Source organism: Microplitis demolitor, chromosome 5 (assembly GCF_026212275.2).
Source record: "Microplitis demolitor isolate Queensland-Clemson2020A chromosome 5, iyMicDemo2.1a, whole genome shotgun sequence".
NCBI classification, from domain to species: domain Eukaryota; kingdom Metazoa; phylum Arthropoda; class Insecta; order Hymenoptera; family Braconidae; genus Microplitis; species Microplitis demolitor.
This window is the reverse complement of record NC_068549.1, coordinates 2137805-2155921: the sequence shown is the minus strand read 5'-3', so window position 1 is coordinate 2155921 and position 18117 is coordinate 2137805. Positions and strand designations below refer to the sequence as shown.

The 18117-nt window shown below is 33.7% G+C and overlaps 4 protein-coding genes across 4 annotated transcripts; 3 read left to right on the top strand and 1 right to left on the bottom strand.

Annotated features, from left to right (window-relative positions):
- Positions 1-2628: 2628 nt before the first annotated feature.
- Positions 2629-5854, bottom strand: LOC103569351 (G-protein-signaling modulator 2). Its single transcript, XM_008546613.2, has 4 exons — positions 5396-5854; positions 4085-5299; positions 3799-3995; positions 2629-3717 (listed from the first exon to the last, which is right to left on the bottom strand). Exons 1-4 carry the CDS (start codon positions 5438-5440, stop codon positions 3321-3323), a joined length of 1854 nt encoding a protein of 617 aa, XP_008544835.1. The 5' UTR covers positions 5441-5854; the 3' UTR covers positions 2629-3320.
- Positions 5855-5955: 101 nt separating this feature from the next.
- LOC103569350 (adenylate kinase) lies at positions 5956-8816 on the top strand. Its single transcript, XM_008546612.2, has 2 exons — positions 5956-6203; positions 6685-8816. Exons 1-2 carry the CDS (start codon positions 6090-6092, stop codon positions 7324-7326), a joined length of 756 nt encoding a protein of 251 aa, XP_008544834.1. The 5' UTR covers positions 5956-6089; the 3' UTR covers positions 7327-8816.
- Positions 8817-8887: 71 nt separating this feature from the next.
- LOC103569349 (WD repeat-containing protein 35) lies at positions 8888-13504 on the top strand. Its single transcript, XM_008546611.2, has one exon. It carries the CDS (start codon positions 9231-9233, stop codon positions 12747-12749), a length of 3519 nt encoding a protein of 1172 aa, XP_008544833.1. The 5' UTR covers positions 8888-9230; the 3' UTR covers positions 12750-13504.
- Positions 13505-13849: 345 nt separating this feature from the next.
- LOC103569393 (odorant receptor 22a-like) lies at positions 13850-17684 on the top strand. Its single transcript, XM_014441608.1, has 9 exons — positions 13850-14061; positions 14151-14270; positions 16002-16119; positions 16178-16439; positions 16538-16669; positions 16740-16830; positions 16908-17044; positions 17236-17368; positions 17574-17684. The coding sequence occupies exons 1-9, from the start codon at positions 13918-13920 to the stop codon at positions 17622-17624; spliced, it is 1188 nt and encodes a 395-aa protein (XP_014297094.1). The 5' UTR covers positions 13850-13917; the 3' UTR covers positions 17625-17684.
- The last annotated feature ends 433 nt before the right edge of the window (positions 17685-18117 follow it).

Below are 18117 nucleotides of genomic sequence, written 5' to 3'. Positions count from 1 at the left end.
TGAAAAATGGAAATAAAGTAATTGAGTTTAATTCCGCGGTATAAAATTCATCTCTTTATTATAAAATCGTAGAATTCTTGAGGGTCATTTCTATTTTAAATAACTACTATTTCATGTTATTTCTGTATTTATCTATTTTATATTTTATATTTTGTATAAATAGACTTTTTTCATCGTCTTTAGATTTTTTATTGTCGGTCTACGTAATATTTAAATATCTTCAAATACTAATAGTTAATATTTGATGTTTGGTTATTAATTACAATGACAAATATTTGGGTTCTTATTTGTGAAAAAAAAAAAAAAAAAAAAAAAAATGTAAATTATTTGAATCAATTAAAATAATTGATGCGGGACGTGGATGACAAATAACAGATATAATTATTAATGAGGCCGAAGACGCGCGAGATGCAGGACTGGGTATCTGTAAAAATTATTGGATAGAAAAAGACAGATAAAGATAATATAATAATAATGGTGGTATGAGGGACTATCTCAACTGTTACTGTAATTATAATCATAGAATATTGTCAATAATAGTGTATCTATGTCTTCTTATATTACAACCCGTCATACTTATCATTATAATCAATATAATCATACATGTATGACAATATGCTATTAAAATTATTTTTTTTTACGTGTTGCTGATAAATGACCGCAATATACTTATATATTTATATATTTATATAAAAAAAAAATTTTTTATGCTCACTAATGAAAATTATGTAGAGAAGAGTCGAAAAAATTCTGCTCTAATGAGCCAGAAATTTAAATTTTGAAATTTCAAAAATTTTAAATATAAAAATAAAAATTTTGACTGCTGAAATTTAAAAAAAAAATAAAGGCAATGTAGGATTTGGTGGTTAAAAAAAAGTCCGGGCGTACGAAAGATAAATTCAAAATTTTAAAATAAAATTTGTCTATTTTTTTGATGCTCGGTAATTAAATTGTTGTTTTTACGAAATTTAAAAACTCAAGTGATAAATTTCAAAATATATTTTTATGACTTTTTTTTTTATTTATTAAGATAGTGATTTTAGTCAAAATTTTGATTTTTTCTTTTTTTGTTTTTTCAACGCGATTTTTGTATCGATGAAATTATCAGAGTTCGGGTTCTGCTCCAAGTATCTGAAACACAAATTTTTTAAAATTTATGATAATTTTAAGGTCTCATTTGCGCGCTTCCATAATTTCCTTAGATGAATTTTCCTGAAAATCCAAAAAAGTAAATAATCTAGAAATTTTTTTTGACAAAAAATATTTAAATAATAAATTAAGCTTATAAGTAAATAATTTTTCACATGTCGATATTGCAAAGAAATTCGATCCGGTATTAAAAAAAAAAAAAATAAATAAATTTCGTGGAGGTCTTGATCTTCTTAAAGTGTTGCTGGTCACGATTAATTACCAGGAATAAATGCCGAGCGATGAGAAGATACAAATTAACTTATTTAGCCGCGTTATTTGTTATAAATGTAATGTGACACAATTATAGCTATGGTCCGCGACAAGTTGCAATGGATGCAGAAATCGAGATAAATAAACTCACCACAAGTGGGTCAGGGGTGGTCACCGACATCATAGATACATCGACCGGAAATTTATCTAAAAAAAAAATAATAGAAAAATACATTTTTAAAATTCACTCCTTTAATATTTAAATATTAACTCTTTTAAAAATTCTTTTCGTAATACGATCACTTACTTTAATCCTCGATTATTTTTAAGTGCCCAGTGGAACCGGATTAATATCGCAGCTCTCGCCCGATAATTTAAAATACCGATTTTTAAAAATTAATCATAAATAATTCCATACTTAGCAAACAATTTAATTGATTAATAAACGAGTAATTATCATTTTAATAAAATATTTACTAATCACTTAATTAAAATAAATGAATTATAATTAAAAATATTTCTCTTAACGATGTAACAATGTTATCGTAATTGTTTGTTAATAGATTTATTTTATTACCGCGGAAATTGTCCCATTTACATTGTTATCATTATTATTTATTTAAAAAGCTCTGACCATTCAACTAAACCGATAGTAATGGAATTGAGCTACGAGATTTACTGTAGAATTTGTCTCGGTTTGTGTTTGACAGCTTATCGTTTAAATTTTTTTTATAGATAAATAACATTATTTAACATCATTATTATTATTACTATTGACATTATTGCAACTACAATTAAAACTCATAAATAATAATTAGAAAAGTAAACTTTTTTTTTCTTCTTGTCTTTTTATTTAACGCACGTACATAAAAATAAAACGTGCAAATTATTATTAATAAAATAAAATATAATAAAATAACTATTGTAAGATTCTAAAGATAATAATTTTAAATTCAAAATTATTAGCTATAAAAATTGTCATAAAAATATTTTCTCTGAGACGTTTATACAATTTAATATAATTGAAATCTAATTAAAATATAATTGTACGTGGAATAGTACAGCGACTTTGTTTAAAATATTTATTATTAATTATTTATCATAATTATTATAATTGATTTATTATTAGACACTTGATATCAACAATTGATAACAATTTGATATTTTATATTCAATTTAAATTTGGCATAATGATTTTAATTAATTTATAGTCCGAAAAATAATTAATTATTATTTTTTGACAAGTAGAAATATCATTAATATGAAATGGATGGAATAAGATGCTTTAGATTATTTAAATCTGTTTGATTATTTTAATTATCCAGTAATTATTTTTAGTTTTATTTTAAATTTTTAAATGTCAGCATCAATCGCAAAAAAAAATTTCAAAAATTTTAGGTCACATTTTGTTAACATTTTTTGACTTGAAAATTTGAAACTTGAAACACTTTTTGATCAATTTTTGAAAACAGTCGGAATTTAGTACCAAAAAAAAAAATTTTTTTTAACTTTCACTTGATCACTTTTTTAAAATTTTTTACCCGAATGAAAAATACTCAAAAAAAATACGAAAAATTTTAATCCGACTGTTTGTAGTTTAAACTTTTTTGAATTTTTAAATTGTTCGAATTTTGAACTTGCGAAACATTTTTGAAATTTTTTTTAACGAGCACTGTAATTAATTATTGATAATTACTACAATTTAAATTAATAAAAGTACTATTTTAAAATACTAAAACTATCGATACATTTGTAGTCTTGGCGGTAAAAAAAAATGGAATAGATACAGATTTTATTGTAACGTAAAAAAAAAACTAATAATTAATTAATTGGCACTGTAATACTCTAGTTAAAGTCAATTAAAATTAACAAAAAAAAATTAATCAATAACTATTGCAGTTAAAATAAAGTAGGCCGATTTATTGATTCTTGCTAGGACCGGAAGCTCTCTGGTCTTCCATGCGCTCGGCCTGGAGTCTCTGGATCAACGCAAAGAGATCTTCCTCCGGCACAGTAGTTCCCGAGGGTGCGTGAGCGCCGTTTCCGTTGGCTCTTTGGTCAATGGGCTCCTCTGCGTCCTGGACCGCGGAGGCAGGCAGCGGACTCCTTTGGTCTTCCAGCCTCGAGCCCTGGCAGCGCAGCAGCATGTCTATGAAGGAGTCATCCGCGTCTTGCGGTGTCCTCACCGGTGTCTTCATCACCGCCTGGGTTTTCGGAGTCGTGTTCAGTCCTGGCAAGTTTGGCAACACGACTCTCTGCTCGTCCATTCTTTTGCTCTGCATACCCGCTATCAATTCTAGTAAATCATCTCCCTCTCTAAAAATTAAAATAAGTAAAAAAAAAAATTAATAATCTCAATTAAGAATTATTAAAAATTAAATAAACAAAACAAATTACTTTTCTTTTTCAATAGTCGGTGGTTTAATCCTCGGCTTCTTATTGACGTCAAGTACGCAGCGCTGGTCGTCCATCCTCCCCGACTGGAACCGCGACAATAATTCAAAGAAATCTTCTTCTTCGTCTTCTTGAGACGGTTGCGGCGCAATACCAGCCCTTGCTGGTGGTAATTCTTTTTGTTTCCCATCGGGGGTTAACTAAAAATAATTTAATTGGATTAAATTGCAATGAATTTATTTAATCAATTTGTTAACTAAACGATTATTAATCAATTACTACCAATTACCTTAATCAAGTCTAGATTATCCATGCTCTGTCTCCGTAACCGGTACCTCCCTGGCGAGGATCCAGCATTTATTGGCACGTTATTTACCACTGGGTTATTATTGCCTTTGTCATTTTCTTTCTCATTATTCTCCATGCCGAGTATCTTTTGCAAGTCAGCGACATTCATCTGGGCAGTGGCCTGGCCCATGGGGTCCGCAAGTTCCTTTGAGATATTCAAGTGCAGAGTGGCAAAGTGCAGAGCCTTCTCATGATTGAACATAGCGGAATAAGCGTTGCCGAGGGACCAACAGGCGCGTCCCTCGCCCACGCGGTCCATCAACTGCTGAGCAATAACAAGATGACGTAAATGATATTCAATAGCTGTCGGGTAGTCCCGTAGCAGAGTGTAAGTGTTCCCTAGGGAATAACAAGCCTGTGCCTCAACGGCGCGGTCCCCCAGCTCCTGAGCCAGGACTAGCGTCCGCTTGTAATGTTGCGCAGCTTTTTCAAACTCTCCCAAAAATATATGAGAGTTTCCCAGGTTGCTGTTCGCTCGTCTCTCCGCAGCCTTGTCTCCAAACTCACGGGCAATCTTCAGCCTTTCATTGTGATAGTGAATGGCTTTCTGGAACTCGCCTAGCAGATAAAAAGTGTTGCCGAGATTTCCACAAGCGCGGCCCTGGGCAGCAGAGTCTCCAAGCTCGCGCATCAGCGTCAAGTTCTCTTCGTAATATCCCACAGCTTGCTGGAGACACTGTTTTATATCTTCAGAAAACTCTCCCGGATCATGGTGTCCACGTCCGCCCTGTTTTCCCTTCGCATGATAGACATTACCTAAATTATACAAAGCGCGGCCTTCGCTCTGCTTGTCCCCGATCTCCCGCGATATCTCCAAGTGTCTCTTGCAGCAGATCATCGCCTCGTCAAACTTACCCATCACTTTCAAAGTGTTGCCCAGGTTCCCGCTGGATTTGGCCTCGCCCAATTTGTCATTCATTGTCCTCGCGAGTGTCAAGTCATGCTTGTGATATTGCATCGCTTTGACATAGTCTCCAAGATAAAAATACGCATTGCCAAGTTGGCTGTAAATCGCACTGAGTGTTCGCAGGTCATCAGTACCGGCTTGGATTGCGGCTTGAAAAAATGCGACTCCAGATCTGCAATCTCCAGCTTTGCATAAACGTTCGCCTTCCAATGCCAACTCCAAACACATATTACTATCACTACTTCCGTTCTATAAATAATTTAATAAATAATTATTTAAATTTAAATTTAAATAAAGCGGGAATAAATTATAAATTTAAATTAATAAACAAACAATTAAACTTACTTGATTATCAGCTGTCAAATTATCAGGGTTAGTTTCGTCAGTCATTTTTGAATAAAACTTATCAATAAAATATATGTATATATATTGATATTTGTATTTATATTAATTATTAAATAAATAATTATTTAAATATATTATTTGATCTAAAAACTCTTAACCTCAACATTTAAAATATAAAATAATTATTGATCTGTCAATATTAAACAATTACACATTTTAAATAACAATGATAATAATGATGATGATAAATAGCAGCTATTGTTTGAAAATGAAAATTCATTCAACGTTTTTTTTTCTATCAATTAAAGGCGCGTCATCTGGCGTCATTCCGAGTGGTTCCAAGTATTGCTTTCAAGCTGAGACTTGACCTATACACCCTCACACTCGATACCACTGTTTTTATATAATATATAATATATAAATATATATGGAATGAGTAAGAAACAATAAGACACACACCCGGGTGGGTGACTTTACAATCAGCGACAGTCGCTCAATAAATAGTTACGAGTTTTCAACACGTAGATGTCGTTGGAAATGAAAAGAGAGACTTAGCTGGCTGGAGTACAGAGCCCAGTTTAATCGTAAAATTTTACTGTACTATTTCTCATCGTTGATCAATCACGTTTTCACTTTAAGTGATAGCTGACGACAAATAAATTATTTAAAAAGTTTAAATTTTTGTGGTTTTAAAATGGCACCGACTGCTGAAGTTATTCCGAAAGAACAATTAGATAAATTAGAAAAACCATCAAGAGGCATCAATGCTGTTTTACTTGGTCCACCTGGTAGTGGTAAAGGAACACAGGTATGACCTATGAACTTTAATTGTTAAATAATACTTTATTTATTCTCATTTTTATATTATTGATTATGTTTTTATTTTAAATTTGAATGATATTCAAATTAGATGACGTCTAATTTTTTTATTTCAAAAAAAATGACAAGTTTTAAAAATTGTACTTATAGATTTTTTAATTCTATACATGTGCATATTTTTAGTTTTTTTTTTAAATGTTGCAAAAAAAAATTCGAAAATCCTGAAATTACCAGACAATTAATTTTCGAAGTTTTTTTTTCAACTTTAATTAAAAAAAAAAAAAAAAAAAAAAACTAAATATACACATGTAGAAAATTTAAAAATCTATGGGTGTAATTTCTTGAAATATTTTTTTTTTTAAATGTATTGTTTTAAAAAAAAATTCAAAAAATTTACGTCGGCTAATTTCAGTATCATATACATTAAACTGACACTGAATACTAGATTATAATTTTGTTTACTATTTTAGGCTCCATTATTTAAAGAAAGATATTGCGTATGTCATTTATCAACTGGAGACATGCTGAGAGCAGAAATAGAATCTGGCTCAAAGCTTGGAGCGGAGTTGAAAAAAATAATGGACGAAGGAAAGCTGGTCAGTGATGACCTGGTTGTCAATATGATAGACAACAATTTAAATAAACCCGAATGCAAGAGAGGATTTTTGTTGGACGGGTTCCCTAGAAGTGTCCCGCAGGCTGAGAAGCTCGACGAGATGCTGCAGAAGAGGAAAGCCAAGTTGGACGCCGTCGTAGAGTTTGGTATCGACGACAATCTGCTGGTGAGAAGAATTTCCGGGCGACTGCTTCATCAACCCAGCGGCAGGACTTATCACGAGGAGTTCGCACCACCAAAGGTCCCTATGAAGGATGACATCACGGGGGAACCCTTGACCAGGAGGTCAGATGACAACGCGGAAGCGCTAAAGAAACGGCTGGTCACTTATCACACCTCGACCCAGCCACTGGTTGACTACTACGCGCTCCAGGGTATTCATAACTACGTAAATGCCGCGAAATCCAGTGCACAAGTCTTCAAGGACATTGATGGTATTTTTATGAATGCCATAAAAAGTGATCAGAGCAAAGGCTTCTTCAGTAGATTCTTCTAATTGTCTGATAATTATTTTTATTAATCAGTAACTTGACCTTGTTTATTTTTCAGTTTGTTTTAGAAGACAGCAATAATTGATAATTGTGCAGGCTTCAGTATTTTTTTTTTTTTAATTACAATCAACAGTCTCAAAGTTAATTTTAGTTAATTAATCTTCAAAAGTTTTTGTTTTTCAACTTTGTAATTATAATTACTGTTAATTACTTTGTAATTATAATTACTAACAAGTTTTATTATCAACTTGTCAATTTTTTTTTTTTTAATTAATGAGCTTTGATTATTTTTTTTTAATTTATAAACAAGAGTAAATAATTTTGATATTTTTTTTATTAATATCGTTTTTATATAAAAAAAAATGTACATATATATTTGATTAATAAAAAAATATGAAGATGCATAATTATTATATTTGAAATTAAAAAAAAAAATAAGTAATTAAATTCAATAATATAAAAGTAATAATTAAAAATAATGAATCCAAACGAATAGTACTTTAATGTAATTAAGGTCAAGTTGTAGTAGAGTAATTGTTATCAGACTTGAAAAGAAAAAAAAAATTATTTTTCTTGTTAAAAGTAATTATTAGTAATATATCTAAATATTATATATATTTACAGTCAGGGCTTATATAATTAATTATTCAAGGTGATTTGATTAGCAACTTTGTTCATATCCTAATTAATAATAATTAATATTATTAATTATATATATAAATATATATAGATATATACAAAAAAAATGGATTTTTTGGCGCAAAAATTTTTTTTCTGCTCCAAGAAAATTTTCTTTTTAATTTATAATAAAAAAAATTTTCTTGCGCCAAGAAATCATTTTTTTGTACATATATTTATATATAATAGTATTTAAAAGTTCTTAGAATGGCAGTGTCATATTCCAATTAGTACAAATGCACTAATAGAACAAATTTACTCATCAATTATATAATTTTTTAAAACATAATATTTTTATTTCTACTCTCACACAAAATATATGATACATTACATAAGTAATCTGTACTATTGGTGCTTATCAATTAACGAACTAAAGTATTCAACCAATTATTTAAAAGCCTGTAAAATTAACAAATATTTGCGCACATATTTTTTTAACGTAATCAGCAATCAGTGGGTTAAGAAAAAATGAATAAATTTACTGCCGCTTAGCTGTCACATTCAAAGTATCGTTGGCTGTAGAATTAAAACGAATATGTAATTAAGCAAATAATTAATGATAACAATAATAATAATAACAACAAATCACCGTTATCATTTAATATTAAATGATCTAGCAAACGCCTAAATGTAAATACGACAGAATATTTTAGATAAAAAAAAAAAATATAAAAATGTGGAACGAATAAAATTAAAAATCTAGACTAGATTAGACTAGACTAATTAACTCTTAATCAAGATATCTGTTTGATGACGCAGATTATTGTAACGAATGAGAGTGAGGACTAATAAAAGTTTATTAAAACTTGAAAATTCATCTCAGTTTAAATATTTATGTAATCTCGCAATGAGACCATGATTATTTTTATCAATTTGACCTGAGTAATTTTAATATATAAATATATATGTATACATATATATGTATATTTATTATTCTAGCAACCTGTTCTCGTAGGTCTACATGTGAACCAGCCTTTGCGGCCGTTATCATGACAACCCAAATGGCGTTTATAAAAAACAAACTCAGTACGTCAACAAACAACAAGTACTCGTAATTTTCTATTATCAATTAATCCAGACTACCATCTAAAAAAAATTTAAAAACCAAAAATGAAACCGGGTCAAGTGTGAAAGCAGCAAAAATTAAACCAGTGTCTGGTATCTGAAATATTTCAGCGGCAGCGTCACCAGGAAAATTCTAACGTAAGCGAAAACAAAAACAAAGTAAACAATGTTTGTTTATTTAAGTAAAAAAATAGCAATACCAAATAATTACCGTCTTAATTGCATTGCCTGGAGCCAGAGACACGGCTACATAGCAGTCGGTGGCGAGGATGGGCTGCTGAAGGTCCTAAGAGTCGACTCTGCCGCGAATCCTGGCAGTGGGAGCGGGAAATCGCGTTCGTTGGCGGCTCCGAGTAACCTGAGCATGAACCAGAGTCTCGAGGGGCACAATGGACACGTGCAAGTGGTCACCTGGAATGAGGAGTACCAAAAGCTGACCTCCAGTGACCAGAACGGAGTGATAATTGTCTGGATGCTGTACAAGGGCTCATGGTATGAAGAGATGATCAACAATCGCAACAAATCTGTTGTCAAAGGCATGGCCTGGAGTATAGACGGGCAGAAAATTTGTATTGTTTATGAGGACGGTGCTGTGATAGTGGGTGCGGTTGATGGTAATCGTATCTGGGGAAAAGAGCTGAAGAACACGTGGCTATCTGCGGTCCAGTGGTCTCCCGATGGGAAATTGCTGCTGTTTGGTTTGAAGAACGGGGCGGTACATTTGTATGACAACCAGGGAGTTTTTCTGACTAATATTAATATGAATTTACCAGCAAGTCCGCAGACAATTGTGGCAATTCATTGGTACAATGGCAAGTATGGATACACTGCTATTGATTGCCCTACTTTAGCTATTTGTTATGAAAGCGGAATGATACAACTGATGCGAGATGCTGCGGACAGCGAGCCGATTATCGTGGAAACTGGAATCACAAATGTCTGGTGCGCGTGGAACACTTATGGGTCAACTCTGGCAGTCGTGGGGATCCAGTCCACAATAATGAGCAATGAAGCTAAAGACAACAATGTCATACAGTTTTACACTGCGTTCGGAAAGCGACTGAGGACTCTGAAGGTCCCGGGACGCGAAATTACCGCGTGCTCTTGGGAAGGCGGCTCGCTGAGAGTCGCTCTGGCAGTTGATTCCCATATTTACTTTGCCAACATTCGGCCTAGTTACAAGTGGACGTACTTCAGCAACACTGTCGTCTTTACTAATGAGAAAATCCACAAAGACGGGACTTGTGTCACTTTCTGGAACACGAGCAACAACACTTGTTGCACGAAATACGTAACTTCTTTGATATCAATAGCTTCCGCTGGAGACCACTGCTGTCTGGCGGTTAAAAACGAGGTGTCTGTTGAGGAACCGTTTGCTCTGCTGGTCTGCAACACCATCGCGACGACAATTGACATCAAGTACTTGAACCTGGAGCCCATTTGGGTCTGCATGATAAGCACGTCAGTAATCGTGGCTTCGAAGAATAATTTTATGATCTGGAATTTCCGCACCCCGCGGACTGCGGCTCAGTCTAAAGTACGTCGGGACAAAATTTATCATGTGGATGACACACCGACTGGCGTCACTGAGGTGATTCATGACCTGGATCGTGACAGGAATTACGAGACTCCGCTTAATATGAAACCGAGTATGGACCCAATAAGTTGTCTGGCAGCGACTGAAAAAATTCTACTTGTTGCGCGCGACTCTGGAATGATTCAACGGTACTCTTTGCCGCATGTTACTTTGACGAATCGGTACACCAGCTCGTCAAAGCCGGGACAGATTGCGATCAATTGTAACTCAACTCGCGCTTCAATAATTGACGTCAACGGGGTGATGACGATGCTGGACTTGGAGCACAAGAAAGACAGCGAGCAGGATGACGTCAGCAAGTTCGAGAGGAAAGACGTCTGGGCAATGTGCTGGGCTCAAGACAATCCTTCATTACTGGCAATTATGGAGAAAGCCAGGATGTACGTCTTACGTGGTCTTGATCCAGAGGAGCCGATATCTTGCTCTGGGTACATTTGTTCCTTTCAGGAGCTCGAGATTCGCTGTGTCTTGCTGGATGATTTGATGCAAAAACCCGAAGACACTAAACCCGATTTAATGCTGGATCTTGAAGTTAAGTCGCTACGTGACACCAAAGAGCTTTTAACAAAAGTTGGATTAAAAGAAGCTCATGATTTCATTCAAGATAATCCTCACCCGCGACTTTGGCGTTTACTCGCCGAGTCTGCGCTCAAAGCGCGAGACCTAGAGATGGCGGAGAATGCAATGGTCCGTTGTACAGATTATTTGGGAATCCAATTTATCAAACGTCTCCATTCTATCCACAATGATCAGCTGAAGCGAGCAGAGGTCGCGGCTTTTCTCGGCAATTACGACGAAGCCGAGAAACTTTATCTCGATTTAGACAGACGGGACTTGGCGATAACCTTGAGACAAAAATTGGGGGATTATTTCCGCGTGCTGCAGCTGATGAAAATGGGGATCGCGGGAACTGATAAACAGCTCGAGCAGGCGTACAATAAAATAGGAGATCATTTTGCTGAGAGACAGAACTGGGACAGCGCTAAAGAATACTACGAGAAGGCGAGAAATTTAGAGCAGTTGATACAGTGCTACTACAAGCTTGAGAATTATGATTTGCTAGCTGCGACCGTTGATCAGCTGCCAGATAAATCAGTTACTTTAAAAACTGTCGCGCGGATGCTGGCTTCTGTGGGAATGTGCCAGCAGGCTGTCGAAGCTTACATAAAATATGGAGACATAAAGCAAGCTGTTGACACCTGCGTGCGATTGAACCACTGGGACCAGGCGGTTGATCTCGCCAAGACCTACAAGATGGCCCAGATCAATGACCTGCTGAATAAATACGCGAACCACTTGCTGTCTAATGGGAAGAGACTCCAAGCTATCGAGTTGTACAAGACGGCGAATTGTTTTCTTGCGGCTGCCAAGTTGCTGGTGAGTCTCGCAGAGCAACAGGCCAAGACCCGGGCGAATCCGCTGAGGGTTAAGAAGCTCTACGTGCTCGCGGCTTTGCTCATTGAGGATCACATCAACAGCGCGCCGATGAAAAAAGGCGCGAGGAGCAACGTCATGATGGGATTGATGGAGAGCAACGAGGACTCGAGGGTGATAGAAAATGCTTGGAGAGGCGCCGAAGCTTATCACTTTCTCTTGATGACCAATAGACAGATTTACGCGGGAGATACTGATGCCGCGATGAAGACTGCACTGAGACTGAGGGAATACGAAGACATTCTTGAGTGCGAGGAAATTTACTCTCTGCTGGCTCTGGCCAGTGCCAACAACCAGGCGTTCGCTACTTGCTCGAAGGCTTTTATCAAACTGGAGGGACTGAACGAGATCCCGGAGAGCAAGAAGGAGGAGTACGAAGAACTGGCGCTGCAGATTTTCATAAATCATCCGCCGAAAGATTCAAAAAGCAGCAAGTCGGAGTGCGTTAACTGCGAGACTCTTGTTCCTGATTGGTGTGTCGCTTGTCCTAATTGCGCGACGCGATTTCCGGCTTGCGTTGTGTCGGGAAAACCGCTGATGGATCTCACCACGGCGTGGATTTGCACCGTGTGCAGGCATCACGCCGCCTCGGAGAGGGATGTTGTTAATATTAATGCCTGTCCACTTTGTCACAGTATCATTACGTATATGTAAATTTAGAATTATTAATTATTTTTAGTTATATTTTTTTAGATATTTAATTAATAACGATAAGAAAGGTAAGTTTTTAAATGTTTTAATTAAAAAAGTAATAGATTTCATAGAAAAATAAATAATTTAATAGATAATTTATAAAAAAAAAAGTGAATGGATTTGAAAAATTGAATTTAAATTCTGTGATTTTAAATTAAAATTTTTTTTTATCAGTATTTTTATTATTATTTATATTTAAAATTACTGACTATGTTTAATTAATTGGCTGCCTGATTTTGAAACCTGTCAAAATATTTAATAAATTTTTTTTTAAACTTACCATGAAAAGAATCAGGAGTTGATTCGGGGTAAATTTGAATTTTATAATCAAAACTGACTCCGTAATTTGAAATCGCAGTTTTTTTTAAATTACTCCGCATGCGCAGTAAATAAGTAATTTTTTTCAGCGGTTTTATTTCAGAGCGATGTAAATTTAATTTCAATTATTCACTCAGATACAGAGTTTTTATATTGAGATAAATTCCCCGGAGTCAAATAACAATTCATCAACTCTTGGTTTTAAAATTAGATCAGCCGTGAAATCCGTCAAATAAATTCAAATGAAAATTGTATAGAAATTAAACTCCAGCTTACTCTTTTTTTAAATTTTATTCTCGATATTTTTATTAATTAATTTTTTACTCATAATTAAATTTTATCTGAAATCAAAATTTTTTAGCCAAATAATTTTACTATTAATTATTTTGTAAGCCCAAAATCCGTCCAATTATGATATTAATAAATATAAAAATATATTTATATTACTTCTTGCGTACAACTTTATTTATTTCTTAGCATTAAGTTCAACTAAAATTCCAATTTTACTCCTGAGTAAAATAGAAAGACGAGAAGTAGCAACAATTTGATTTCCTTAAGATCTTTTTAACTTGCAAGTGAAATTTAGACTGGAGCTCTGCAGTTTAAACCGGGAAAATATCGATTGCAGACATGCGTGACTTACCAGCAAAGAGAATTTTTAAAATTGGATTCAGTTGTTTGAGGCTCGTTAAGTCTTTGTATAAAAAGGCATTGGAAATTTGTAGGAATAGTTGATTTAATAATTACACTGTAGAAAATGTAAAAACAAACGGGTTTGTCATCAAACGATAAACGTTCAATCATCTTTGCTATGGAGTTTTTTAACCATCCAGACTGGCGGATAGGGAAACTGATGCTTTGTTCCTTCGGTGGCTGGCCTTATCAGTCGCAACACTCCCGCCGAATACTCAATTTCATATCAATTTTTACTGTCCAAAGTATTTTTATACCAGAGGTTGAGTAACAATTATTACTATTGTGGTTTTTTTGTCGATTGATCTATTGATGAGGAAGTTGAATATATTTTTGAATTATTGTACGCAGATATTTAGACTGACCAGGATCTGGAACAGCATGGAAATGATTGTTGAGTGCGTACCCATGATTTCGCTGCACATTGTCGCTAACATTAAAATGTTTAATTGTATAATTAATTTAAATAAGGTGAGTTTATTTATATTCGATCTATTTGAGAGTATTAGAGAACAAGCTTAAGATGGGATCGAGGAAATAATCGTCCGAGGATGACACTGGGTGTATTTTTATAAAGAGTAGCCCGTAACTTTGCTCCTGTTGGGTATAACCCATCACATCATAAACGTTTTTTGTTTATTATGATGCCCTCTAGTAGGAAAGGCCATAAAAAGTCCTGGGAATAATTTATTTTTGGAGCTGAGACCCATATGAGGGTTGGTGAAGATGGGTGAACATGGGTGAGGATGATTCTCTATGAAGAGTAGCCCGTAACTTTTCTCCTATTGGGAATAACCCATCACACCATAAACGTTTTTTGTTCATTATGATGTCCTCTAGTAGGGGAAATCCAAAAAAGTTTTGAGAATAATTTATTTTTTGAGCAATCGACGTCGGGCAGATGCAGGCAGATGACACTATCTCTGGCTTTTCATAAAAGTGGCCCGTAACTTTGCTCCTGTTGGGAATAACCCATCATAATATAAACGTTTTTTGTTCATTATGATGCCCTTCAGTAGGAAAAGCCATAACAAATCCTGGGAATAATTTATTTTTAGAGCCGAGACCTATATGAGGGTTGGTGAAGATGGGTGAACATGGGTGAGGATGATTCTCTATGAAGAGTAGCCCGTAACTTTTCTCCTATTGGGAATAACCCATCACACCATAAACGTTTTTTGTTCATTATGATGTCCTCTAGTAGGGGAAATCCAAAAAAGTTTTGAGAATAATTTATTTTTTGAGCAATCGACGTCGGGCAGATGCAGGCAGATGACACTATCTCTGGCTTTTCATAAAAGTGGCCCGTAACTTTGCTCCTGTTGGGAATAACCCATCATAATATAAACGTTTTTTGTTCATTATGATGCCCTTCAGTAGGAAAAGCCATAACAAATCCTGGGAATAATTTATTTTTAGAGCCGAGACCTATATGAGGGTTGGTGAAGATGGGTGAACATGGGTGAGGATGATTCTCTATGAAGAGTAGCCCGTAACTTTTCTCCTATTGGGAATAACCCATCACACCATAAACGTTTTTTGTTCATTATGATGTCCTCTAGTAGGGGAAATCCAAAAAAGTTTTGAGAATAATTTATTTTTTGAGCAATCGACGTCGGGCAGATGCAGGCAGATGACACTATCTCTGGCTTTTCATAAAAGTGGCCCGTAACTTTGCTCCTGTTGGGAATAACCCATCATAATATAAACGTTTTTTGTTCATTATGATGTCCTCCAGTAGTGAAAGCCCAAAAAAGTCCCGAGAAAAATTTATTTTTGGAGCTGAGACCCATATGAGGGTTGGTGAAGATGGATGAACATGGGTGTAGATGATTCTCTATGAAGAGTAGCCCGTAACTTTTCTCCTATTGGGAATAACCCATCACAACATAAACGTTTTTCGTTCATTATGATGCCCTCTAGTAGGAAATGCCATAAAAAGTTGAGGAGAAATTTATTTCTTGAGTATTCGACGTCGGGCAGATATGGGCAGATTCAGGCAAATGCGGGCAGATGACACTGTCTACAACATTTTCTGAATAGTGACTTGAACTTATCCATTTATTTTTGCGGAAAGTGTTTCATGAATTTGCTTCCGCGTGAAATAGATGCTCACTCTTTAAATAATTTTCATTCTTTATACTCTCAAATAAATTTACAGAGTCACTACTAATTTCACTATCTATGAATATTAATACGCAGGTCAAGGTACTACTGGAACACATCGAACGTTATTATCAATCAGATTTATGTGAATCTGAATTACGGATTCTGTATAAAGACAGACAAAGTCACAAAAAAGTCATATCCATTTACGTTTGTAAGTATCGACGTGTATGATATATCTGAGGATAAAATTAATTTTCTATAATTTACAGTCTACATTTATTTAATTGCGGTGGTTTTTGCATCAATACCAGTGCTATCAAAGGTACTAGATCTGATAGCGCCGCTCAACGAATCGCGGCCAAAAGTTTATCTCTACCCAGCTGAGTATTTTGTCGATCAGGATAAATATTCAACATACATTTATATTCACGGCTACATAGCATTGCCAATCACGATGACTCTCTGTACCGCGTATGACTTTTTGTATTCTGCTTGCGGCCACCATGTTTGCAGTATGTTTAAAATTGTGGGGTAATAACTACAATATATTTTTTTTCTAACTTTTCTCTTGGATAATTAATAATTTACCATACCAGATATCAGCCATAAAATTTTTCAATTAATTTCAGAAATCGCTTGAAAAATTCAATTGACAAAAAAATTGTTTGGACTAAAAATGAGACATTAGACCGTAATAATAGACAAGATGAAGTCTATAAGTCATTGATAGAGTGCGTAAAAATGCACAAATTTATACTGAAGTTAGTTGTCATAAATTTACTGCACCGAAAATGAAATAATTTTGTTTAATTTAATTTTTAATTTTTAAAGTTATGTTGATTGTTATCAGCAGGCTTTTTCTGATAGTTTGTTTTTAGTTATTGGTGCAAATATGTTAGCTCTGTGCATCACAGGCTTACAGGTAATAATATTCAAATTTATTTTCATGCCCATGGCCATGGCCATTAAATATTTGCCGTTATGAATATTTATTTTTAGAGTTTAATTACAATGAATCAATTCCATGACGCAGTTTCATATATCGTGTTCGCTTTCGGACAATTGATCCATCTATTTCTCCTAAATTATCAAGGACAAAACATTATCAATCACAGCGAAAATTTTTATAATGATGCGTAAATATTTTTAGATGGGTAAAATGAGCCGTGCATTAGAATATTTTTTTTTTTTTTTTTTTTTTTTTTCAATTTTCTAAAAAAAAATATCAGCTGATTTTACCTGGCTTTTTTTTTATTTAATTTCTTTTTTTAATTTAAATGTTAATTATACTTTTTATATTTTATTTTTGAAAATTTTTTATATATAGATATCAAACAAACTGGCATGAATTCCCAAAAAAATCAAGGAAAATATTTATTTTAATAATAATGAGAAGTTCCGAGTTTTCAATCATAAGAGCGGGAAAAATTTACGTAATGTCATCTGACAGTTTTAGTAACGTAAGAATTTTAAAAAATATTTTTCAATATTAATTCATTTTCTTTATGATCATAAAGTTTACAAAATTACTTTTTTTTTTATTTATAAAAAAAACTTACAAGTTGCATAGGGAAGAAATAACGAAAATCTCCTTTTGTCACCCATAGAAATAATTATCTCCTTAAATATATATTTCAGTACCTGACACTCGATTATTATTTTCAGGTGCTTAAAACAGCGATGTCATATCTAATGGTTTTAAATTCACTTCGTTAATCACTCAATAGATCATCAGTTTCCTGTAAACAAAATTAAAATACAGTATCTAGTATCTAGTAAAATATTTGAGCTTACGGTATTATTAAACTTTACCAAAAATTTTTGAATTCCTACTTAATTTTTTACGTCTGCGTTCTAATTTCTTAATCTCATTTGTACAACAATATTGTACAGCCAACGTACAAGAAATTTAGTGCAATGTGAAGTTAACATTTTTTTTTTTTTTTTTTATTTTAAACCATAAACACAAAACTTAAGTGAATGTACTTTCGAAAGAACAAGTTAATTCTTCAATAGTTATCTTTAATATTAACAAAATAAAATAAGATACTTTGTTACACAGAAGAGTTTGTTGCTTTTTCAAAAGTCTTGAGCAAACTAAGTTGCTTTTATCCTTCTACCTTCAGTTTACAATAACAATAACAATAATAATGACAAAACCTTCCCCCAGGAAAATGAACACATGCATATTTCTAGCGCTATTTTCAGA

Coding starts and splice junctions, on each gene's coding strand:
- LOC103569351 (XM_008546613.2), bottom strand. CDS start 5,440: ATGACTGACGAAACTAACCCTGATAATTTGACAGCTGATAATCAA. Junction 5,300..5,395: donor ATTTGACAGCTGATAATCAA/GTAAGTTTAATT, acceptor AATTATTTATAG/AACGGAAGTAGTGATAGTAA. Junction 3,718..3,798: donor CCGACTATTGAAAAAGAAAA/GTAATTTGTTTT, acceptor TTTAATTTTTAG/AGAGGGAGATGATTTACTAG.
- LOC103569350 (XM_008546612.2), top strand. CDS start 6,090: ATGGCACCGACTGCTGAAGTTATTCCGAAAGAACAATTAGATAAATTA. Junction 6,204..6,684: donor GTAGTGGTAAAGGAACACAG/GTATGACCTATG, acceptor TTACTATTTTAG/GCTCCATTATTTAAAGAAAG.
- LOC103569349 (XM_008546611.2), top strand. CDS start 9,231: ATGTTTGTTTATTTAAGTAAAAAAATAGCAATACCAAATAATTACCGT.
- LOC103569393 (XM_014441608.1), top strand. CDS start 13,918: ATGGAGTTTTTTAACCATCCAGACTGGCGGATAGGGAAACTGATGCTT. Junction 14,062..14,150: donor AAAGTATTTTTATACCAGAG/GTTGAGTAACAA, acceptor TATTGTACGCAG/ATATTTAGACTGACCAGGAT. Junction 17,369..17,573: donor CATCTGACAGTTTTAGTAAC/GTAAGAATTTTA, acceptor TATTATTTTCAG/GTGCTTAAAACAGCGATGTC.